General features: G+C 38.8%; 1 protein-coding gene across 6 annotated transcripts in view; it reads right to left on the bottom strand.

Moving 5' to 3' along the window:
* The window catches only part of ESRRG (estrogen related receptor gamma), a gene marked incomplete at its 5' end in the record, with an annotated part of 375667 nt that overhangs the window by 92887 nt on the left and 257051 nt on the right, over positions 1-25729 (bottom strand). For 5 of the 6 annotated variants that reach the window (XM_080615781.1, XM_080615780.1, XM_080615782.1 and 2 more), the window contains one exon: positions 22057-22173. The exons of the other annotated variant lie outside the window; for it this stretch is intronic. In XM_080615781.1, coding sequence (XP_080471907.1) covers positions 22057-22173 — 117 coding nt within the window. The remainder of the gene's footprint in view (positions 1-22056; positions 22174-25729) is intronic. 6 annotated transcript variants of the gene reach the window in all.

Genomic DNA, 25729 nt, shown 5'->3' with positions numbered 1-25729 from the left:
AGACAATGGGGACAACTTCACAGTTCAGCAATAAACACTTCAAACTAATAACATAAAAGTGACTAACCGGTTATTGCTCCGTTGTTCTTTAGACAAAGAATCCTCTCATTTCTCTAATCTTCCCTCAATACAGGCAAAACCTTTTCTTCCTGCCCAACACCGAGTAAAAAAGAGAGATGAGAGGACTTCATACCCTTTCCACACTCTACCCCTTCACAAAACCAGTGGTTTATTTAGGGCTCAAGTGTGCTATAGCCAATGATTGTAATTACCTCTACCCTGGCCCCAGTGACACACAGCAGAACTTTCCACCCATGGATCTTAGCCCTCTGTGTGCATCAAAACTGCCAAACAGAGAAAGAGTAAAATTAAGACTGAAATTACTTCAGACATGCTGAGCATGGACACATTCTGCATTTGAATAACATGAAACCAGTCCATGGGGAATCATGGGTTCTGAAGTGTCCTACCACAGAAGTCCTTAGGAAAAGAGAGAAGGGAAGGAGAAATATTACGAAGAAAAGAGTCCAGGCTCACATACTTGTTTTTGTAACATGAAGAATACAGGAAAACGCTAGTTGAATAGAGATAGATTACTTATAGACTATGTGACAACCAGCGTACACCAAGACGATGCTTTGTAAAAGCACTTGGTCAACTCTCCTGCACAGCTCCTGGCTTATATGGAGATCCTGTTCCAACATGATCTCTGAAAGTTCTTGGTGTCTGGTCAACACAGCAAGCAAGAAAGAGAGAAACACTAACTTAAGACTATATTACACAAAGACTTTTGTGGGCTGTAATCCGCGGGCTCACGATAATGCATCGGTTCAAACAAGCTGAAGCAGAACAGCTTTACAGTTTAAAGGAAAACTGAAAAGTATCAGGCATTCTGACTAAAAATGACATTTCAGAGAAAACTGATATTCATTCTATATATACTGTACTGATTTAAATTGTGTATATGAACACTGGGCTGAAATAAAGAAACAGATGTTGATGGACAAAACTAGTATTTGTGCTGTGAGAGAAAAGGGAGAAGAAGAGGAGAGAGAAAAGGCATCTTTTAATGCAAGAACTCCAGGCGATTCTTTTCCCAAAGTGCATGCGTGACTACAAATGTTAACAATTGCTATTTCTGCAGCAACAGCAAATCCTAAAATATTTCACAAATCAATCATATATTGGAAAAAAAGAGAATAACCATGTGCTGATAGCTCACAGTGATGCTGTAGAGTAGTTTAGGATGAGAAGTAGCAAGGATACTTAACAGCATCAAAATTAGAATTTCATATAAGAATCCTTTCCAGAGAAAGAAAAAAACTTCAGATTGAACTGCCATAATAACACCAAAACATCAGGGTGGGAGGCTAGAGCCGAGAATGAGCTGTTGTATCTGTTACAATGGAAGAACTTGTTGTAAATAGAAGAATGCCACTTCAGAAATAGAAATATGCAAAAGATACTATGGAACTGGGCAACGTTTATGTTAATTTATCAAAGTAGCTACAATTCTTTGTTCAAAGGTGGCAAAGCAATCAATATTAAGCAAATAAAGTTTACCTACATTTTAAAATCTGTATCTAAAGCATTTAAAAAAAATACAAAGCTGAGGGTGATACAGTGCAATTTGTTAATGCTCGAGGCTTTCATCTCTGGAGCCCTGGGTTCAAAGCCTTGCTTAGACAACAAAGTAGTACATTTATAGATGTCAGCAAACCAAATTTGATAGCTATTTCCCTGAAATACTATCTCTTTCCTTGTGTTTGCAAAAATGTATTACACAAACAGCAGCGTTTCTCATATGTGTTTCCAGCAGATAACTTCACATTGGTGTAATTGGCACCCCTTTTCCTAGGAGACCTAGGACAGAATAAGCAGGTTCTAGGTCATACCTAAAGTAGACTGGTAGTAGAAACTTAGTTGAATTATGCTACTGGAGCCTTTTTTCCATCTTCATCAACCTACTTGCTGATATGATTGCCATCAACACCACGTCACCCACACACCTTTTAAGGGGATATTAATGTAAGGATTATTTACAGGAAAAAGGTTGTGATTTTACACCCAAAATCTCCATGTTCATGGAATCATAGAATGGTTTGGGTTGGAAGGGACCTTAAAGCCCATCCAGTTCCAACCCCCCTGCCAGGGGCAGGGACACCTCCCACTAGAGCAGGTTGCTCCAAGCCCCGTCCAGCCTGGCCTTGAACACTGCCAGGAATGGCGCAGCCACAGCTTCTCTGGGTAACCTGTGCCAGTGCCTCACTAATGTCTAATCTCAATCTCCTCTCTGGCAGGTTAAACCCATTCCCCTTCCTGTCCCTACAGGCCCTTGTCCAAAGCACCTCTCCAGGTTTCCTGTACCCTCCTTAGGCACTGGAGCCGCTCTAAGGTCTCCCCTTAAGGAGCCTTCTCTTCTCTAGGCTGAACCAGCCCAGCTCTCTCAGCCTGGCTCCAGAGCAGAGCTGCTCCAGTCCCTGCAGCATCTCCATGGCCTCCTCTGGACTCACTTGAGCTTATCTAGGAAATAATGAGTACCAGCTTTCGGAAAATAACCACTATACATAGACACTGGCTGCTGGTAAAACCAGTTTCAAACAGCTTAAAACTTAAGGGACTCAGATGACCAAATACCTGAGCGAAAATCTTAATCATAGGCAAATACACACACAGAACTTGGTCTTTTGATATAGTGCACAACTTTAAATACATCATTCTTGTAGACTTGTTTACTCAGAAGACAACCAGACTCGTTCTTCATTTTACTTGTTCTCCCTCTTCCTTCTAAACACACATCAAATCTTAAACTGGAGTTTGCATCTCTTTCTTTTCAGCATGCAGCCTAAAGGTTCAACTTTGCTATAGATGGATAGAGAGGAATAAAAGGAGAGGAATAAAGAGTATCACTAATTAGTTAACACTAACTGTCTACAGGGATCATGATTCCAGAATGTTGTAGAAACGTGAAAAAATGAAGCACTGCTATCCACGTTTCCCAATATTCACCAGTACCAAACCACAAAATAAAAATATGACCTGACTGAATTTTTACTTATTCTTATAGAACATTATCTGCATGCAATGTTTTCCATGACTGTAGAAACGTTTTTATCCTTCATATAAAGACTCATATTGATAACCAGGCTGGAAGTGACAGCATAGTTAGAAATGCTCATCTTACTATTTATCAATATTTAACGGGCCTTCAAGTCCTATTTTAAAAGTTGATGAGATTCAGAAGTAAATGACGTGAACTTCAGGATGTTTGAAGAACATTTCCCTTCTTTCATTTACCTGATTCCAAATCTTCTGACTCCTTTCTCTGTTTGCCTTGTTATTTCATCTTGATTCTCCACCAAAACCAAAAGCCTTTGTTTTGGGAATAATTCTCTCTCCAAAAAAGATTTTTGTTCCTTAAATTTTTTTCATTATCATCTTTTCTAGAGCAGAGAATAATCCCGATTTTGTCACTGACAGAGAAAACAAGACCACCAGACAGAAAAAACAAGACACCAAAGGACTGTAATGTTAATCCATGAATGACTGTGAAGTAAGTTGATTTGCTAGAACTACACACTACAGAAGTACTACTGCTGCATTTTTCTGCTGTTTTGTCTGAGTCCTGCCACTTTGATAGTCAATTCTGCTTCTTAAAGTACCAGATTTAACTCAGTTTTTACACTTCTATTCTGCTCCATCTAGTGGATTATTGATTTTTGCAATGAATGCTGCAACAATACTATTACAATATAGCATGCTGTGTTAGCTATTAGGGCAAGCGACCATGTTAAAATGATTATTTTTTTGGCTTTACATGAAACAAATTAATTCACATTCCTGGGTACCTGGATAAGACTATAGGATTCTGGCAGCATGTTCATGCAACGTAAATGGGAAAATGGTGTCATTTAATTATATCACTGAAATAAGACTGAGTAAAGGACAGGCCTTGATTATAAGGGACAGGTGGCAAAATTTCTCCTGGTGCTTGCACAATTTACTAGGTCAGTCCTGGGGAAATAAAAAGACTACTCTGTGCCTGCGCTGTTTGCTATAACACTGATATCCTCCAGGCTCCATAGCCTAGATTTCAGAGTTTCCTTCCTGCACTTGGTGATAGGCAAAATTAAGTTACACGCTTGATAAGCTGCTTTGTTTGCATGAGATGAGTAATTTTATTCAACTCATGTCTCTTCAATACAAATGCAGTTTTGGGTGGGTTTTTTTTTCTGTGCACTGCTGGTTTTAATACTCTCCTTACAAACTCGTGTTCAGAACTGCTAACTTTTCATAGGTATGCTTAAGGTAATGAGAGTTTGATGGATGAAAGGAAAAATTAGGTAATTAGTCCAAGCTCATGAGTAGTTAATTTCAAACCAATGCAGCTTTTAATGGTGAGAATGCTTGTTGTCTTTTCAAAAGTCAAGGTAAAAATACTTAGCCAACAAAACCTCCCGCATCAATGAATTAATAATACTTGTTTATAACGTGGAATCACGGGAACCAGTGATTGAAAGACGATGCTATTTAGGCTAGCTGTAGGATGTGTGTTCTGTGAAGCAATTTACAGCATAAGAAGAAAATATTAATTTAGTCTCTCAAATCACATAAAGTTACTACGTTATGCTTGGTTTCAACTACAAACCTAGCTGGGAAAGTACTGAAAAAGGGCCTATCACCATAAAAACTAAAAGTCAACTGAAACGTTAAGCCCAGAGTTTTCCAAGTAAGTGTGGGGTTTTAAAATACTTATAATTTGTTTGTAGATTTGCTTTTCTTTCTAGCAGCTCCAGTAGTTAGTTGCAACTCAATGAGATAATACTAACTCCAGATTGATTTGCTTTTCAGGGCTTTATTGTAATAGTATGCAGCTATATAGCATATTTTATCAAAGAATCTTGAGGTGTTCCATAAATATTAATTCAATAAGCCTCACAACATGATGGTGAATAGCTCCACATTATTTTATCTATTATATTTTTGCTGGAGGCACACAAAGTGACTTGCTCTGCAATAGAAACTGGTCTTGATTCCAATCCGCTAGATTTATCCACTAGAACTACTCTCTGGCTACCCCAGATCAACAGCAGCTTTGTCACTGACTTCAATGAAGTCATGATTTCACGGCAAAACAAAGAATTCTTCCTTAATAATGTGCAACTGAACACTACTTTTGAGGTTCAACATCCTGCATTAGTTCATATATTTTCAGTAAGTTTCCTCCTAGAGACAGATGACCATCTTTATCAGAGAAGCAGTAAATGTTTTAAAGATTTTAAGTATGCATACAATTGACCTGATATATTGTAACAGCTCTGACAATATGACAATACAATCCTCTGCTCTGTAGTGCTGTACTTCATGAGAGTCACAGTTCTGACTTTGCAAATAGGACTGCAGCCTTAATTTTCAGGAGTGACTTCCATTTTTACATTCACAATTTTGCAATCACCGTAGTTGTGAGAACAGTGATATGCATTAGGGTAATTGATTGTGCTTTGAAATCAAGTAATCAAATGAGCATCAATTAAGCCTGCAAATGTTTGAAGCCACAGAACTACAATTATTTTTTTTCCTCTTGCAAGGCTCACAGCAAAATATGCTGGGCAAAGCTGTGTCTTCTTCACAGATCAGCCTCACATCATGTATTTAGTGGCTATATTAAAGATTCAGACTGTGTGATAAATGAATTTAATACTGAGGGGGTCTATATGTAGCCACTTTCTGTTCCAAGATCTCACTTGACACTTAACCAAATCCAACAAAACAGTATGTATGTCCTACATACCACAATGCCTCGCTTCTTCCACCTGACCCACTGAATGGAACTGGAACCTGAACAGAGATCCAGGCTCCCTTGTGCAAAGCATGGGGGAAGTCAGACATCTCAGGGCAGAATATAAATGAGCCAACGTACACACGCTGCTGCCACCTACATCTAGTTTATATAGTCAATTTATATGGAAATGCCTTACTCCGCTCAGGATTCCTAGTATCCTATTCCTGCAGGAAGGTATGCCACCATACCTTTTTCTAAAGCTAATTTGGATTTCTTTTCTTAGGAAACACAGTACCATCAGTTCCTTCAGGTTTAGAGCACTTACACAGATTTAATGCTCCTGTCTGTCTCAAGGAATGAAAAGGTATCCCAGCTCTTGGAAAAAGCTCTCTAACTGTTATGGCAAGTCTGTTGGACAAAACATCATGAATGCAGAAACCCCATCTCTGCTTCCCACATGCTCATGGACCTGTAACAGAATACACTGCAAAGGTGAGAAATTAAACATTGAAGTGAAGAAACAGGCACAGCAGTGTGATCACCAGTATGTTACAGAACAAAGCAACCATGGACACCATCATTTACCACTCTGTTGAGGTGTGAAGCCAGATCAAGCTCTTGGGGTACTCACAGGAGCATCTTTGGTTCTAGAGTTAAACGTAAGAAAACTAGGAAGCTGTTAAGATCTATCAAAACAGGCATTTCAGTGTTTGCACAGACGTGTGCCACTATAGAGCTACAGAAATTTTTAGGGCACTGTAGAAACTCCAGTAGCATGAGCTCCAGCACCAGGGTACATCAGCAAATGCCACAGTTAGAAGACCAGCAGGATTTCCCAGGGACTGCCACTTTGGATTAAAGCCGATAAATTCCACCTAAGTCCCCACTTCACGTAACTGGAGTACCTTGGTGGAATCTAGCATAATTTCAAATTGGGTTACTGTTATGTACACAAAATTCCCTTAATCTCAGGTTATCATTTAACAGTCCAGATTAATATTAAAACAAACTATATATATATATAAAAGTCCTAGTCATTTTTAAGTTACAAGAAAAGGAAACAAAAAACAACTGGTCAAGACTGACTACTCAAGCTGAATGAGCAAACACCCACTACGGTGGATTATATGTGGTGCTTCACTAATTCCAATAAATCTACCAGGAAAACCTCATCCGGTAATAAGTGTTGGCAGTACTGCATTTTGAAACCGTAAACTCCTAAGGCACAAACCTGTCTATAAAACTCTTGGACAACTAAAGGTTCTATAAAAATAATAATGCTCTCAGCTTTATGCAATTTTCAGCTAAAAAAAAATACCAGTCAATCCCTCCCTCCTCCACACAGTTACTACAGAAATTCTGTTCTATTAGGGTAATATACATATTTTTAATGCAAAATTTCAACGGGAACCATTTTTTATAGGCTACTAATAAACCCCTGAAAACAGGAATTTATAATGGAAACAGTGACGAACCCTTAACTACAGTGTATGCAAGTATAATAAAAAGAATTAATGTAGTCAATTTGTACTACTGTTCTCAGAACAAAAAAAAACCCTCTATTTCAACTGCAGTCCTTTCAACAGCTGATTGGCAAGCCTGTCCATTTCTAGTCTGCAGTGTTGTCAGTTGTCTTCAACATGATAATGAGCCTGTCACCATATTCAAATAGCCCTGTGACAGCATGTTTTGTGAGCATGACGTCCACTGCAAAGGGTCTGTCAAAAAGCACCTTTCAGAAAATGAAAAGAGAATGCTTTTCTGATGATAAATCTAGTTTCCTCATAGCAAAAAAGAGGGAGATTTTCTGTCTGATTCTGTCAGCGTTGTGTTGCATTTGTCTTCAGCTCACCCTGCGTTCTGACGCTTAACAGTTTAAAGTTATCTGTAAAGACAAAGTGAGAAATAATAATGTTTTTAGAGTTCACTGGAGGCTTTGCATAAAACAGCACTACTGCTAGCCTTCCATCAAATTACACCTGGAAGGGGGACAGAATGGCAGGGGAGGCTAGCTTGTTATCAGAAGCAAGCAAGGCTCACAGTAAAGATCTCAAAGTCTACACACTTCGTTCATTAGGGTCTTCACTCTTTCCCAAACAACCTATTAAAAAATCTCCTTTGCTATGTGTGGTCCTACTTAAGTGTGACCAGGGTGCATGAAATTCTCTGGCTTTCAGACCAGATGGGGGAGAACATAAACACAGGCAGAGGTCTCCAGGACTGTTACGATTAAAGACTGTCCTACAGGCCTCAACGCAGTACCCTGTATTCCACATCCAGCTGTGGAAATTTCTTGGCCACAAGGATTCCTCTGCACATGTGTAAGCATCTTCCATTAATATCAATAGGAAATATACAGGTGCATCAAAACAGAGTGCTTTATTTATCCTGTTAACAAAAGTTGGCCTTAATTTGACTTCACATTTTAAGATTCTTTTCAGCAGTAGTTGACTGAGGGATCCACATGCAAAGGGAAGTGTTACAAAGATAAATGTAAAACCTCAAACCAACAGCAATAAAGCTTTCTCTCAATTACCGGGTGAAAAAAGGGTGGCAACAGCTAGACTTTGAAGTCCCAGGCTGAATGACACATTAACCTAGGAGAAGACGTTTCACTTACAGCTGTGTCTCTGACACCTTGTGATTTTTACTGAGCAACCCTTGTTGTCTCAGGTTAAATACTATAAAATGGGGATATTACTGCCTACATCACAGGAATGCTCTAGGACCTAAATATCCTCTTGAAAATAAATTATTGACATGCTCATAATACCTTCACTACACAGAAGTCACACTGCACAAGCCAAATGCATTTCAAAGTTATCAAAACAAGTTTGTTTCCTTAAATATTTGTGAAAAACAGTGAACCTGTAGTATTAAGATACCAAACATGTAGACTTCCTTCTGCTAACTACTGACTTCTAGTAAAACTAAGTGTTTTACTGTTAGCGCTACCTAGTGTTTTTCAGGCAAGTAAGAACATGAGGTTGATGGTCATATGAGGCTACAGTCTAAAGGCTCTATCTGCAAAAATCTGGTTGAATTTGTTTGAGATTAAACAGCTAGTATGAGTGTGAAGGTGCAACCTACCTTCTCCACCTTCAACATTTGCTTTTGAAAGGACCTGCACTGCTTTTGTCTTACAACCTCCATTACTTTTTCCCTTCCATTTATGCATATGAACAAATACAATATCCATATTTATTCTGCCTATAATTCATGATTAAAATTATGAGTGAATAAGGAATTTGATTAAGCCAGATCTAACAAGCTGAAGCAAGACAATTTTACTGACAATCAATTTCATTTATTTTGTTTTTTTGTTCGAGGAGAACTTTATATAGAGAAGCTGCATTTTAAACCTGGGATATACAACATGTTGTTCCACGTTTGATACTGCAATCCAATATACCTATAACCGAATAAATTGCAAATGTAGAATTTTTAAGCATCCAAGTGAAGGCAACTAAGCATTGCGCAGTTTTAGACTACACAAATGGACAACCAACATTAAACATGACTGATTCTTAAAGTCTTCATTGCTCAGCTGGAGGGAAGTATTACAAGGCCAAAAACCAGAGCTGTGGACAGCTGGCTTTGTGCAGTACCTGTTCTCTGCCTCAATTTTCAAGCCATTCATTTTGGAGCTGTGAGAAAGAAAGGAAGAAAGGAAGGAAGGAAGAAAAGGAGCGGGGAAAATAATCCAAACTAGGCCACACAAACGTATAAAGTAAGCTTGGGTCTCCAGGACTTCTGTTGTCTCAAGGAGTTGTCACCACCCTGAACCCTCGTTAAAGCTGAAGAGATGCGGGAGCAGCATTAAAATGAATTCAAAGCATTTGCTGCAATCTTCTGCTCTCGCACCACCTCCAAATGAAGGCAGGCATTGCATAATCCAGGCAGCTAGAGCTCCTGACAGGTGGATGATTTATGTTCATAGTCGGAAGGATCGGAGAGCCTGCAGAGGTCACAGCGTGAGCAAGGCGGTGGCGAGACAGATGCTCTCAGTGGGCTTGCAGAGGCTGGCAGGCTCCAGCTAGCTCAGGTGCAATTTGAACACTTTAGTACTGAACTCATATTGCCTAGATTCCAGCACAGCAAGATGCCATTTACAATATTAGTACAGTAGATACACTATCAAACCTATCTGTGTGCTATTTATCTCTCTCTATTTGTGTATACACACACACAAAATATATGTGTTTTTATCTATCTGCAGCTGAGCTTACTGTGTTCATGCTCACTTTGTGTATGCATATTCTCCGTTCAAAAAGAAAGGGCAGATTAGGACAAATTCTGCATTGTTACAGCCACGCAGCACAAGTGAAACCACCAGAGTTGAACAGATGTAAGTGGGGGAAGAATTTGGCTCTAGCTTTCAGAGAGCAGGGACAGATCTGGGATACTGAAAATGCTGTCAGCGTTTTAAGTGCATTTGAGAGCTAGGAAAGAAAATGACCAAGGTATGATGAAAACATCCAGACGTCCAAATGTATTTATTTACATGTCTGTAACACACAGGAAATGGTACAATGACACTGTTCTGCAGAAAATGCATAATATTAGCAAAATAAATGAAAGTGACACTCATGCCATCTACTTTTTTAATCTTTCAATGGAACGAGTTCTTCTGTGTTACTCAGGAGTATCTAAAAATCCCATCCAAAACTGAAACATCATTTCCATTCATGTAATTCAGCGCCAAAAGAGAAGCTACGTGTAATACGTGATGGGGTTTGAACTTACCCTCCTGTTCCGTAAGCAAGAGACTGGTAGATTAACCCTTGCCCCCCAGTAGATATTATACCTGTTAGGGTCACACAACTATATGCTCATTTGTTCTTTAATATAAAAGGTGAAGCCAGAACCAAATTATTTTACCTTAAGCATATCAACAAAATAAACAATTCACCTGCCTCATTTCAGACCTACCACATTTTCCAATCAAATCTGTCAGGTAAGTATGCAGCTTTCAGGGCAAACAAAGAGTTAAAGCATTCAAATGTGCACATTGCAGGTTATCTGGGTTGAATCTGGGACTCTGCTGACTCTCAACTCCTTTCTACTTTAACAGATGGGGTCAAAGGTGGAGCTGCAGATGAGAATTAAAGACACATACATCCCTTTAATCAGATAACACATTCAAAGACTTGCAAATTCCCAAGAAGCCACTTTGCAGGCACGTGTCATGGGCTATTCCATAAAGGAGGAGGGAACTGTGGAGAACAGAGAAAGAGGACTTATTTCAGCTCACCACCATTAAAAAAGGCAGGAAATTAGTGAAGAAAAATGGGAACAAAATGGGATGGATTGCTAGCACTCAGAACGTTTTCTGATTGCACACATCTCCCTAGAGAGGAACTCCAACATCTGAAGCCTCCACACTCCGCATCCAAATGCTTTTGCTAACTTCATTAAGCAGTCATGTTTAAGAATACTTCATAACAAGCACTTTAATTAGAGATGAGCTGAATTATCTTGCCAGTATGGATGTCTCCAGCAATACCAGGATGTCCAGAAATAAATACAGTCATTCAGACTGAGTAGTACTCACAAGTACTACCTGCAGGTCAGGTAACCAGAACCTCAATAAATTAATGATTCTCTTTCCCACCTGGACAGAAAAAGACTGCCTAGAGGATACGTGCTCGCATCGACTATTTTCTGATCAGCATTGTTCTGCTGCAACTGTGATATGGAGAGAAAAAGAATAGAAAAATCATGAAAATGAGAGAAGATAAGAAGCGAAGAAAAAGAATATTATGTCATTTTAGCTACCCTGTGGCTTTGTTCTCCGATTACTGCATTCCTTTGCATCTCACACAAGACCAAGCAATGGGGCACATGGCGCGCTTTGTCAGACAAAAAGCATCAGCAAGGCCTATGCCTGTACACACCAGACTCAAAGGTGTTCCAACTTCTCTTTTTGTCTGAAATAGAGTCAGAGATTTGTGGTTTGGGGTGATGCTCCTGAGGGGCTGTTGAAAAGGTACAGGCTACTCAGTTCCTTTATAAAACCATTATACTTAAGAGTTCCCTTTCTCAGCCTGATCCATCAGCTGAGGTATACATTAGCAGACACTTTTCTAGTACACCTTTGAGTGAGAATTCACAAAACCAATACATTTAAATTGGTATTTTAAAACAAATTTCTACTTCTTACAGTAAACATTCATTTTCCCATTTCCGTTTTTTGCAGCCTAATTCTGCCTTGAAAGTGGAAGCTTAAGAGCTTTCATTGAAAGTTTTGAGAGTGAAACCAGCAAGTGAGTTGTGAACTTAAAAATCAGTTCAGAGTAAGACTTCTTCTAACATTCAATAATCTGGATCCCAAGTATATTTATGCCATCTCTTAAGTCACCTTATCTTAACTTACAAACTATATCCAGAAATGGAGTCACCAGCCATTCTGGTGGCTTTTGACGAGTATGCTCCTCTTCACACGTTTCAGTGGATAACCCATAGGGTTGGCCATGCAATGAAATCTAGAATGCCCATTTCTTAAGCTTCCACTGAATTTATGAAAATGAAGTAGAGCTTAGGAAACAGAAGACACTGGACACCTCTGTAAACCCAACCTAGCAGGCTGTCTGAAAAGCGACATGTGGCTGCACCACTGTTTAACAAATTATATAAAACCAGTCTGTTGACTGACTCAGACCAGAATGAAAGACTTGGCCCATCTGGAAAGCCCCTCTTCAGTCAGCCACCCCCAGGACTGGAAAAGGAATATTAGAAAGAGACAAAGGGCAATGATGATGCAATAAATAATTTTGATATGGCTGACTAAAAATGACAACAACAGCAGAGCTGTATGGACTAAGAAAAAGGAAAGAGACAAAAGTTAAGAATGATAGTCTCGTTTGTTTCTTGACTCCGAGGGTCTGCATGCACTCAGCATGCATCAAGTTACCAACATTCTCTCATGTTAGTCGAGCAGTTTTGCTGCAAAACAATTAAGAGCACACCAACAATTCTGCCATGGGGGCCACAGGCTGGAGGTAAGCTTATTACAGAATGGTATCACACAAACTTTCTTTTAGAAGGCATTTGAAGCTTTCCAAAGTAACTATTTGCATAATTAACTGTTTTAATGTGAACTGCAGTACGATCCTATGCAAACAACTTGGGCGGAATGTTGAATTTGGATCTGCTGCACTAAAACTGCAAATCAAACCGACATCTGATCTCATACCTGCTGATCCTGAAGACTAAAACCAGATGCTTAAGAAGAGAAAAATAGATAAACATATTAACTTTATTGGGACAATAAAGAACCAACAGGAAACATTGACGTTATTTAGTTAAGTGAATATATTTAACATAGGTTGTGTTTGACTTTCTCCAGAATCATTAATCTAATAAAAGACTATTGAGGCTTAAAATAAAGCTGTTTTTAATTTATGAAGATTAATAGCTGTATTAAGTCACTATTATAAGGGAATCAGACTCCCCCCATAGTTTCCCTTTTCTGTCATGTAACTACTCAAAAAAAGAAAAAAAAAAAGTAAGAAAAAAGCTGTTTAGATGAGAACTATTATTACAATAGCTACTAACCATGGCAAAATTTGCCATAATAACAATTCACTGCTGAAGATGACATTTCAGATTTTAGGCTGTTGACTTTCAACCACAAAAGTCACATTTCAAACTGCAAATGAAAGAATACTGCAGTCTCTACACAGTGACTTGGCGAGTAAAAGCGACAAAGACTCACCACTGGTATAAACACCTCCAGCCTGTAAAATGACAGCAGGGAAGACCCTGGTTTAGTTACATTAACATCCCAATAAACCGTGTCGACTCAAACGTTTTCTTGTAGGACAGCAGAGATTTCAAAGTGTGAAGTATTTGAGGGATAGCACTATATGAGGTCAGAGGTAACAACTGCAGATGGTAGTTTTAGTGCTGCTCAACACATCACATTCATTGCTTCGGCTGAGTGAAGAGGCCAAGAGAGTTCCTCAGCCTCCAAGTTTTTTGGTGCCAGTCCACCCCAAGCAGCAAAGCTCTGCTTGTACACCTGCCACATGGGTTCTATTTAGCAGCACCTACACCATTTCAGCACTTCACCCCAAATAATCCTACAATACATACTGTGGTTTCTACTATGACTGTACACAGCAAAAGTCTTACTGAGGAGATTCAAGTGCTGCCCAAGTAAGGGTTAAGTAGAATACAAACAGGAGTTCGCTCCAAAGTGGCATTTTAGAGATATACATATGTATCACTACTAAATGCACCTTCTACCTGAGATGCTAAACCAATTCCACTCAAATAGGGGACGTACAAATATCTGCAAAGAAGAAATAGAGAAAGAGTGAAGAATACAAATAACATTAACAACACTTTTTCAAAATGACCCCTATTAAATATAGGGCAGGACCCATTCAAGCACTCTGCAATAAATGGCAGTGCCATATTGATGTATGTGCTTATGGGTGGCAGAGAGACCAAGAATGAAAGGCAACTATTTGTCTGGAAGCTCATGGGAAAAGATGTCATCTGATACATAGTCCTACATCCTTCAGACTTGTCGCTAACTTACTGTACTTCCAGTGCAGTATACTTCCAGTGTACTTCCAGTTACAGTGCTTCCACTGTACTTCCAGTGCATAAGCAAATGTTCACAGGGACTAAATCCACTGAATATCTTTTTTTAAAAAATACAATAATAATTTCTAGATAATTAGAAAAAAGCTTCTTTCTTATTTTAGGATCAAAAGAAAATGACAAATGAGGATGTTCAGTTGACAGTTTCAGACTGTACTAATATTTTCTCATCACAGTGATTAATTTTTAAGGGTATTCCAATTTAAGTAGACCTGTGGAACTGCAGAACCTACTCCTTCTAATTCTGAGGAAGTAATAAGTAAGGTATGTGCACTAAAAATAACGTTGATTTTAATCCCATTCAAAATCTTTCAAACTCACTATTTTTAATAACAAAACTACAACGGGCTGAATGCACTCTTTGTTGATGTCTGCCTGACCCTGCAAACAAGTGCAGTCACTGCGATTCCCACCAGTGACAAATGTGGGTGCAGAATCAAGCAGAATCAGATAGCTGATCTCAAGGAAGATGCAGATAAATATGCCAGCAAATGGCTTTGGCCCCAGATCTGCAGATGCTAACGTCAAGAAAAGTACATTCACAAATGTGTGCGAAGCCAAGAAATGCAAATAGCTGTCACACACAGACTTAAAAATGATACCGCTTTCTCTACATTCACTTCATACTGCCTCTTTTATGATAGAAGAGTAGTATAAATTGACAACTGCAAAACAGATTTGTATCCGGACAGAGAGAAATCTTCTTTGAAGACTGAGCACAGTGAACTGCTGGGATGTCTCTGTTTCATTCCCAGTGATTATGTGGACCAAAAATGCTCATAAGCAGAACATAAACCAGACTGGCACAACACTGCAACACAAGCACTATGAGAACTTCTCAGGCCTACAGCTGGCCTTAGCTGTAGGTACTCTGGTGTGATTTCTAACCCCAGAAAGCATACTCACACCTCCAATATTTGCTTTTTCCTGAGTATTTCTTAAATGGATGAATAGAAACGCTTGCTCCTTGGGCTCACTATAAACACTATCCTGCAGTTGAATAGTTTGCCCTTCCTCATCAGTTACAGAGACCAGATAGTCCTGAGCCATGTTTTAGGGCAGACAAATTGAGCTGTCAGTTCTAATGTGTGAACTGGGCTATCAGGCTACATTTTGGTTAGGAGGAAAGAGGCCTACTTATGAACACCAACAACACTTAGAGATTAGTTTCTAGTGTTTCCAAGGAGATTTAACAGGTCCCAGTATAGATTAAACCAAGCACAGGTTGAATAAAAGAAAGAAAAGGGAGAGCACAGGGACAGAGGGAAATAAAAGGGTGGGAGAGGGAAATAAAAGGGAGGGGAAGTGAGAAATTGAAGGGAGGAAGGAAAAGTGAAAAGGTGGAAGGAAAGGGGGAAAGGAGTGGCAAGGAGAAAGGAGGGTGGAAAGGGTGAAAGGGGGAGAAAAAAGGGAGGAAGAAGGGAAAAGAAAAACACTTTGAAAAAATATCTGCACTAGAAACCAGACTCCCTATACTAAAATACAGAAAAGGGACACTATTCAGAAGAGACTTCAATAGAAGACACGATGTGTTTACTCTTGTTGTAACACCGAAGCTTTGTTTAATATCCTGCATTAATGAAGGATCTCCTTAAGTGTAGTATCACAATAGAGAGCATAAGAAGTATCACTGAGGTCAATGCCACTCTATTAGCCATCATCCTGTAGAGAAATATTTCCTTTGAATACCATTAGTGCTTTCTCCTTCCCTTTGTTCTAATTTTTGAAGGCAGCAGAAACTAAAACTTCCTCCACAATGATTTCTGCTTTCTTCTTGGCAGACTAATGGCATTAGACTTGTGAGAGAAATTTACCTTGGCAATGTCTTATGCACAGGCCTTTTCAAAGGAGATGTTGTTAGGAGGGATCCTATTAAGCAGGCTTTTTCACTAGCCTCAAAACACAGATGATAACACATTTTTAGTTATAAAGAAAATGGCTTAATTTATTATTTTGTGAGAGAATCCATTAATCTGCTCCTGCGCATATCACACATCTCTTTAAGTAAAGAGTAAAGCTGCCTGTTCTCCTTGCTGTATTGGACTCATTTTCATAGATTGCCAAAACCAGAAAGGATCAATACGATAATTTAATCCGATCTGCTGCTTAACACAAGCCAAAGATGTTCACACAGTAATCTCTGCATAATAAACTCAGTAATTTACACTTTAAAACACACATACCTCTTTAAGAGATATTCTTATATCTGAATTAATTTTCAAATTTGAATTCATGAAATCTCTTAAAGTGTGAAGAAAAAATACTTTAGAGAACCCCAATTTTAGCATGTTAAGAAAAAAATTAACTAATATTAACAATCTCATATATTACAGTACTCTGACCATCTCAAATGTTCAAGCATTTTAAACACTGTCAGCAATTGCTTTTATACAGATCAGTGCCAAAGGAAAAAAAGATTAAAACATAGAATTCCTTTACACACAAGGCAGGCTCTGACCACCTTAGGGGTGCTGAAGTCACTTCAAGCAACTGTATGAAACCTTTTCATATAAACCAAGTAAACTAATAACTAATAATTGAGAAGTGTTAAGGGCTACTCAGTGAGGAGCTAAGTATAATACGTTAACTGCACTACTATGATGGAAAGGTTTACACTCAAGTCAGCACTGACAGCTGATAAGCTTGGAGAGTTTCTGTTCATTTCTTGAGCTCAATGACTACTAATATACCAGCAAAGGTATAAGGTTTACAGACACGAAAAGGTATATAGCTGATTTACCCATAACAGAGACTGCTGAACCTGCCAAACAAACAGCAATCTAACGTAGCTAAGCCAGTTTCCATTAATAGCAGGCAAGGATATGGCCTCCCATTTTCAATAGCTGGACTAATTAAGCTGGAGTTCTGTCACTCCATCTATTCAAACCGGGTACAAAACGACTGATGGTCATTTGCAAAGGCCACCCATTCCTAAGGAAAATACAAACTTATTTATGTGAAGCAACCCAAATTTTCTGCCTTCATAATGGTATGATTTATTTTTCAAATAAACTTCAATTTGTTTCCTTATGCATCACCCAGTTATGAACTACACTTACTGAAATAATAAGCAATGCAGATCAGCCACTGCTAACAATCCATAAAACTTCTGAAATCATGCAGGTATCTCAGGTATTGGAGATGAGAGATACATGGGAGATGTTTCGGTGTCAACAGTCCTGTGTTAAGTATGAACTAGCACTGCTCAGAACCAAGAGCTAAGACAGGATACAGTATTTCAGATGGTCTAAAAGCTGCGTTAGTGCCACTCAGTAGGTTCCCCTCTGAAGTTTTTAACCTTGCTACAGCATAGGGACAGATAAAACTGAAGCTATGGCTTTGCCTCCACGGAGAAAATAGAAACCTACAGAATAACCTCTTGGAAAGATAGTCGTATGAACTCTGCATCTGAAAGAAAAAATGATTTTATTTTTGAATAATTACTCCAGTGGAATTATTTCACATGGGCAGCTATAATAAGCTTGAAATAGTATCTTCTATCAGAGACATACGCCTGTAAGGAGTCCCACAGACAGGATGCATACAGTACTAATGGAAGACTAAAAGTAGAATTCAAGCAGATCGACTAGCAGTAGAAGAATGTCAGTTATCTACCCATGATTTCCCGTATCAACTTATGTAGTTTTACATCCAATTTCCTTCTTAGAAAAGAAAACCCAAACCAACCCCTTTATTCTCACTCCAGGAAAACAGCTTAAAGAAAATAACTAAAACACCAGATCTTGCACATGAACACAGATTTAATTCTACCACTTACAGCAACCACCAAAGTGTGATTAAACAGAACTGAGAACTAAAGAATGTCTTAAAAGTGTTTATTTTTAAAAAGGGCAAATTGTTGTTTCTCTCCCCATCCTTGTCCCTTTTAGCAATTGCAATATTACTTAAAGAAATCACTGGAGATACATTTGAAAAGGTTCTCCTTAGAATACACAAGAATTTTTATGTTGTTTCATCTGTTCTTGCGAATCTGAGAGAATCCATCAAAACACAAGCACAATGAAACTATTTCAGGAGAAAGAACCAATTGTGATCTTTGAAAATGTGATTTTTTTTACAGTACTGTCACTCAAAATTGAAAACATAAAATTGCAAGCTTTCTTCCTTAAAAGAAAAATGTAAAAGGAGTAAAGTGCATTCTGCTATGCTGCCAAGAACATTTACCTAGGAAAGGAAATGAAAATATGACACCCTCGTATTTGTCATGTGCTTAAAAAAGCTCATCAGCACCTCCTGATGCTTTAGTACAAAGCATAACATATACTCAGAAAAAGTCCATACACGTAGACTGATGTTTTTAAGTAACAGTCCATGGGCTCAACCCAAGTGTTCCTCTGCATCAGTCTGTAGTTAAGTTTCGTGTGCTACTCAACAGGAGAGGCAGACAGGAGCCAGCACTTCAATCCCACTCCAGCTCAGCCCAGCGTGACCTTGCTTTACCCTTCCTTCTCTATCTTCTAGTCCACAACTTATAAATTGTTAAGGATCTTGATCTAGGTGCTGCTGGCTATGCCTTATTGCCATCCTTGAGAGTATGTACTGGAATTCCACACTCCACCCTGTATTAAATGTGACAAAAAATCCAATTCCCTCCCAGGGTTTGACCCCAAAACTCAGCCCCAAAATCTTAACACTAGGTCTCTTGCAGAAACACTGAATGTTGGATGCAAAGCACCATTATCTTGCCACAATAAATGATTTAACATGCAGCTGACGTAAGAGAAGCCGCTCTATATATTTGCTGCAAGTGGTTTTCGGACCTTGTCTTAAAAGCAAAAAATAAAACTCAGGATCTTTTCCCAGACACTGTGATTTTTATCATGAATTTTATATGACAAATCACAAAATGACTAAAAAGTAATAAAGTCTTTCCAAATGTGAAGAAAAAAAAGCACAGTAACTGTTTCACATTGAAAAAACTGTTTGTTGAGGAAAATTTCTAGAAGAAAACTCCCCAGTAACACAGTAAGATTTCTGGAGATAGTGCACACTTCTGCACCTGACAGATGTGCACTTCTTGTAAAGAATATGATGCTCCTCTCAAAGCTGCTTAAACTTGATTTTATTTCAGGTCTGCAACGAAATTTTTTTTGTAAATAGATTTGGGCTGTCAATTTCCAGGCATGCTGTGCCATCAGCATGTAGAGACTGCTGTGACAAACGTGGAGGCTGCAGCAGCAAATTGTATTATAAACTGGTAATTGAATTGAACAGGTTTACATTTGAATAGATTTACTGCAGCATGATCTCTTGACATGCTGCATGGGACTGAAATCTTTGTCTGTACATAAAGAAACATTTAAGATACAGCAGGAATTATTTCAGCTCAGTGTAAATCCATGCTAATCAATAAATTCACACCACCTTACACATGAAAGAAGTAAGTATATCGTCTTTCTTCACTCTGTGCATAAATGATGCAGTCAAAGCCCAAAACTCATCTCCAGACTATCCCATAGGTAAAAACATCACCACCTGCCTCCAAAACTACTTCTAACATGAACAAAAGAGAAGAAATATCTATTCCAAGTACAGTCCTAAAGATGTACTACAAATCAGAGTGGTTTCAAAAGTAAAAGTGGCCACTAAAGCAGGAAACAAACCAAAACACCCTTGTTTTTTTCAGTTGTCCTATTAGGTAGTAGGTAAGCAATACCTGAAAAGGAGATAAACTAACTCTCTCCTAGATGAAAGACTCAGCAATTAAAAGAAAGTAGAAAACTGTGTTTTGACAGAAAAACTCACATAAGGTCCCTTCCAAATAAGAGTGGAAGTGTGCCCAGGACTGGGGCTAACAAAGGAACCTTCTTTTCAAAGGAATTAGTTATTTTGCCATTTCTTTGTTTAGAAAAGGTACGTACTTTTAGGGTAAAGAATTTATGAAATTCCAATTAAGAAAACTTGTGGGGCTGATTTGCATCCATGGACAACGATCATGCATGTAAAACGCCTGATTCACAATGTGCATATGAATTGTCTATCTAAATTACCTCAGTTACCAAAATCATATGCAGAAATTCAGTAAATCTGTGCACAGTTTTGGTTACTGAGGTAATTACTCATTTGTAGAAGAGCCACATCATTTCCTCGTGTAGCTTCAGAAGCTGCACACAGACTACACTCTTTAAATATATATGTTAATGGATGTGCAATGGTGCCCTCAAAAATTAAAAGAAAATGTCTAAATTAATTCACCTGTATGTACTGTTGGTAGCACTGTTTTGTGTTCAAACAAGTTGCCCAATATATCTGTATATTAGGTTACCAGTGATATGGGGCCTTGACTTACTAAAAGAAGATGTTAAGAACCACAGTCCCTCTCAAAAGATGCCATCCTCAGACATTCCTTTCTTTCTACAGTTTATCTAAGCATCACAATTAAACCTTTAAGTAACTAGTGGTTCCTTAAACCCTCCTAGTGGTCAGTTACATGAGGATTTTGGCAAGTAATGAACCCTTCCCTCACCACTGGAAGAAAGGGTCAAATCCTGCCGCTCTTACTGAGGTAAAATCCCCACTGAATCTGACAGGAGTTTTGCTCAAGTAAGACTAAGGACAGCAGGATTTGGCTCACAGGATCATAGCATCTGCCAAAGCAGTTGCACAGAACAAGGTTTATTCTTAGTAAGTATAAGCCAATAAGAGTATGTCTGTAGGTACATGATAGACCTAATTTGTTCATCATCTCTCCACCAGTCTATGTTGTTCTTGGATTTTAACCTAAGAGCTGTATACTTCAACCTGTTTTAAAATACCACCAAATGATTTGCAAAACACAGCCATCTGTTAAAGCTAACTTTTTAAGCGCTGACAAAGCAAAACTGCATGGGGCTATTTTAAAGTGGTTGCTTAGCACAAAAATACTCTTCACTGGAGACAATATTTAGAAAACATCACATTTGATTTTATTTTAAAAGCTTATCTAGCTCAGAAGTCCATGACAACTTCTGTTATTCCTTCTTGGTAATAACAGTGCACTACAATAAGTATTTTTTTACACTTACCTATTATTCAGTACCTTCAAAATGCAACTAATGAATTAAAAAGTCAACATATACTTACAGTGAGGGGCAGGGGGCTGTCATATGCTTTAGAAAAGAAAAAAGGGGGGTGGATTCTCTTCTTTTGTATGCCATTATTTGCTTCAGTGTAGTTACAGTAACTTCAGCAGACATACTCCATATTTATACTTGTTAAAGTGAGAAGTAACCCTTTCGCTTGTCCTGAGCAAATGAAGAGTAACAATGGGGAAATAAGGCACAGTGTGTGCCTCTGTCAGAACTGGGACAGACAGACAGTGGATAAGGAATGGAGGAAAGAAGCCTTTGAGAATTCATGATGGAAAATGAGAGGATATATTCTGATGATTATTCTGTTAGTCACCTACCGAAGGAGACTGGATGCTGGGGTACATTTCGCTGTACTACAGATAGTTAGAAATACTCCAGAGAAGATGAACTCTATGTAGATACACTTTGATTCCATAGCTTAGAAGCAGACTGTCAGGAAGAGCAATCATACCTGAAAATTGCCTTTACAATAACTGATTAGAACACCCACCGATCTCTCTTCTTTGCTGAGTACCCTACAATTGTTGCTTGTGTTTGCAGAGAGATACGTACTGACTTGCTCAGTCTTACCTTCTTTCAGCATGCCAACTTTTAGACACTTCATGAAGCGGCAGGCTTGGCAGGACTTGCGTCTGCGCTTTGTGATTTCACACTCATTCGTTGCTGGGCAGCTGTACTCTATGTTACCTGGAATAGAAAACACAGGAAAAGAGTGGTATTCAGAATCTCTGACCAGCACAATGGATATATGAGTACGCATGCAACTGATGTTGCGCTTAATTTGGGCATACATCAAGAGTAAACAGTGCTACAGAAAGGAAACACCTTTCATCTAAAAATGAAAAGCCAAGTTTAAGGATAGCATTAGGAAGAAATTCTTCCTTGTGAAGGTGGTGAGGCACTGGCACAGGGTGTCCAGAGAAGCTGTGGCTGCCCCATCCATAGCGGTGCTCAAGATCACGTTGGACGGGGCTTGCAGCAACCTGCTCTAGTGTGAGGTGTCCCTGCCCCTGGCAGGGGGTTGGAACTGGATGAGCTTTAAGGTCCCTTCTAACCCAAACCAGTCTGTGACTATTATTCCTAGTGGAATAATAGGACAAGGAAACTTTATCATTTATAGTCTGTACCAAGACACATGCATCGGCTCCTAACCTGAACACTCTTTGTTTCCCTTTTCCCACCAACTCAGTCTTGCTTTGTCTAGAATATGAATAGGAAGCTGTTGTGCTTTATTGCTCAATCAACTGTAACAGGTATTGCAGAGCTTCACCCTTCTTCTTACATAGCACCAGGCACAGTGTTATCAGGCAGGGCTCACCAACATTGCTGCCACCACAGCTAGCACGTTCTACAGCTGCCACAGTATCTCTCCTCTGTAAACAGAGTTCTTGCACTGAGAGGCATCAGAAGAAGGAGAGTCATTACTACCAAACTATTAGAACTACAAGAACTGGGCTGATACCTCTGCCTCCCCCCACATTCCTTTAGCCTAGAACTAGCTAGATCCTAGAACTAGCTAGATCCTTAAATGTGAGCCCTCCTGGGCAAAACAGTGTCTCTATGGGTTTTGCTACTGCTTAGTAAATATTACCTATCCTCAAAACTAAAATAAAAAAATAAATGAAGCCTGAAGACAAACGGGTAAAATACATGAGTAATTTTCTTACAGTTTTTTAGATCACATCTTTGGGTACCCAACTCCAAACGGGAGAACATCTGTTCTCTTTTGCCCCAGTATCACTGCACTTCTCTTAGAACACCTTAGCCCAGCTTATTCATCTGCCCAGCCATGCATCCTATTGCACATGATTACATTCAGTATGACAAGACTTTTGCAGCCATCACAAGTTTCACCAGGAAACCTACTTTTAAATAAAGCATCTTCCTCATCAGCCTGTCACATCTTGCTTTAAAGGTATTTCTTTATTTTCTAACCCTTTCTCCCTGTGATTAAGTGCATTAGTATCTTAATGAAAATGCATTCTGTTTATTGCCCTCTTGGGAAGCAAGAGGTCATCACACCAAATGCATAAATTGTCATCAGAGACAGTTCAAGCATAATTGCAATTTTGCTGCTCCAATGTTGGCTGCACTCAGGGTCCATCAAAGTCCCCTGAAACATGTGCAGATTCTAATAATTAGCATTGAGCCTGCCTGGGACCACAGCATTGATGAAATATTTCAGAGTTAATCACACTTTGTAAACACTGATTTATATTGACTACCTTTCTCCAGACTGATGTCTCCTCATTAAATATCACATTAGTGGATTGCAGGATTGCACAAAGACTCAAATGCTCAGCAACTGCTAATTCAACAGGAAGTAATACTTAAACCACTTACATCTATTGAAAATTGGTTAAGTATTTATGATAAAGGAGGTGGTACACACTGCAATGTGTATTCTGCCAGTACAGCATACTTTGCACAACCTTTGAGGACTTTGTGGGCTTTCTTCCTCCTAAACATTGCTGCACAACTGATTTAACAATGCTGATGAGTAGACCAGATCTTGGTACATCTGAATGCTAATGGTTCTTGGTGACAAAACTCAAAACTTCAGCTTTGTCTTCTTCCCCTTTCTTAGCTCCTGAGAAGAAAGCTGGTTAAGAATACAGTGGGTAGGAAATTCAGCACAACAGTTCCTGCAAAACTTCCTTCCAACATGAATTGGTGAAATTGGGAAGTAACAGTTTTGCAAGAATACATAGGAAAGGGTAGTAAGAGCAAGCTTAGAAAAAAAAAAAACCACATTACCCTTCACACACTAATGAGGAATTCTTCGTGAGGCACAACCACTACATATGGAGACCTCCAAAGACTTCCACAAATTGTATCTAATTAACTTCATCATATTATATTAATAAATGTATTACTATCCCTATTTAAAAGAAAAGGAAACAGGGAATCAGAGCTGCTTTGCACAAGATCAAAGATATCTTTGCACAAGGTCAGAAACGATATTCATCTAAAACAAGACTGAGATTATACCACAGAACTTCAACCAGCAAAGCTCTCCACTGAGGCAAGTGGAGCACCCCCACTATAGAGTCCTTGTGCAAAGGTGCAGATGACAAAGGTATGGATGTCAACACTAAAAAGTAGTATTCAAACCCAGAAAAATACAAGCAAGACTGCCTATTTCCCAAAGCAGACACTTCTAATCCATACCCTGCCACTTCAGTCTTGTGCAAAATCCTCTGAAGTATGGCAACGGTCTGTAGTGTGCAGCACATTGCACAGAGACAACATAACTTATTTTTTCTGCAAATTCTTGCCACCTAAGAACTCTAAAATGAGTTTTCATTCTAGTCACTTAAATTCCAATACTTTAGCTCAGAGGGGGGATCTTCCATCAATTCAGGCTGCTTTGCTTTAATGAATTAAATTTTACAGTAGATATTCAATCTTAGTTTTTTTATGTTAGCTAGAGAGAAATTGGAGGATGCTGGAGAGTTCCTTCAATGAACTCAGCAGAGTTACAGTAAGTGGGTTTATTGCTGCAGCAAAGATCCACATCTTACCAGTAGCCATAGCGAGTTTCCCTAAAGTGTTCCAGCATTTTAGAATACTGCTAGACCACAGTAAGAGTTCAAGGAAGCTTATCACTTTGTCATCACTTCATATATAAATGCAGTATTTTATCAAATATCCCATGGATAGACTTAATTTCTGTTAGTGAGCTTTCCTTCGAGAAGAAAGCCCTCATGGAATTCTGTGATGGATATGTACAAAATGTGTTTTACCTAGCACTCAAAGTATTAGTGGACATGTATTTGGTAAAAACCTAAATTTACTGCACAGTGCAGGTCATTATAGCTCTCACAATTTCTTACTTACTTCTATACACCAAGAATAAAGACACAAATTATTTTAAGAGGTGCTTGAGAATCTGTACAGCTTCACAGGTACTCTACACCTATTCAGTATGCTCAGACCTGCATTTTATTACAATGAGGTAGATTCAGAAGGAAGCCCTACCATTTCCTTGTCTACTGCATGATGCTAGAGGCTGGAACTGAGCAGCTAGTAAGAATGCATGTTGAGTTTGCCCAGCCCTGTCAACAGTTGGAGAAGTAGCTGTGTTACACAGCAAACAAAATCAGCATGGCAGCTCCGAGTCTTTAAACTGTGCTGACAGGAACAATCGAGCAATTTATAATATCTCCTGGCTGGTTTTCAGAAAGGACTGGGCTCTGATTACTTATTTCAGAGTCTTTTGTACAATTAGTTTGCAGGCAAT

This window comes from Psittacula echo (genome assembly GCF_963264785.1).
Source record: "Psittacula echo genome assembly, chromosome: 4".
NCBI lineage: Eukaryota > Metazoa > Chordata > Aves > Psittaciformes > Psittacidae > Psittacula > Psittacula echo.
Note: the sequence above shows the minus strand (reverse complement) of the source record. Positions and strands in the feature narration are given on the sequence as shown.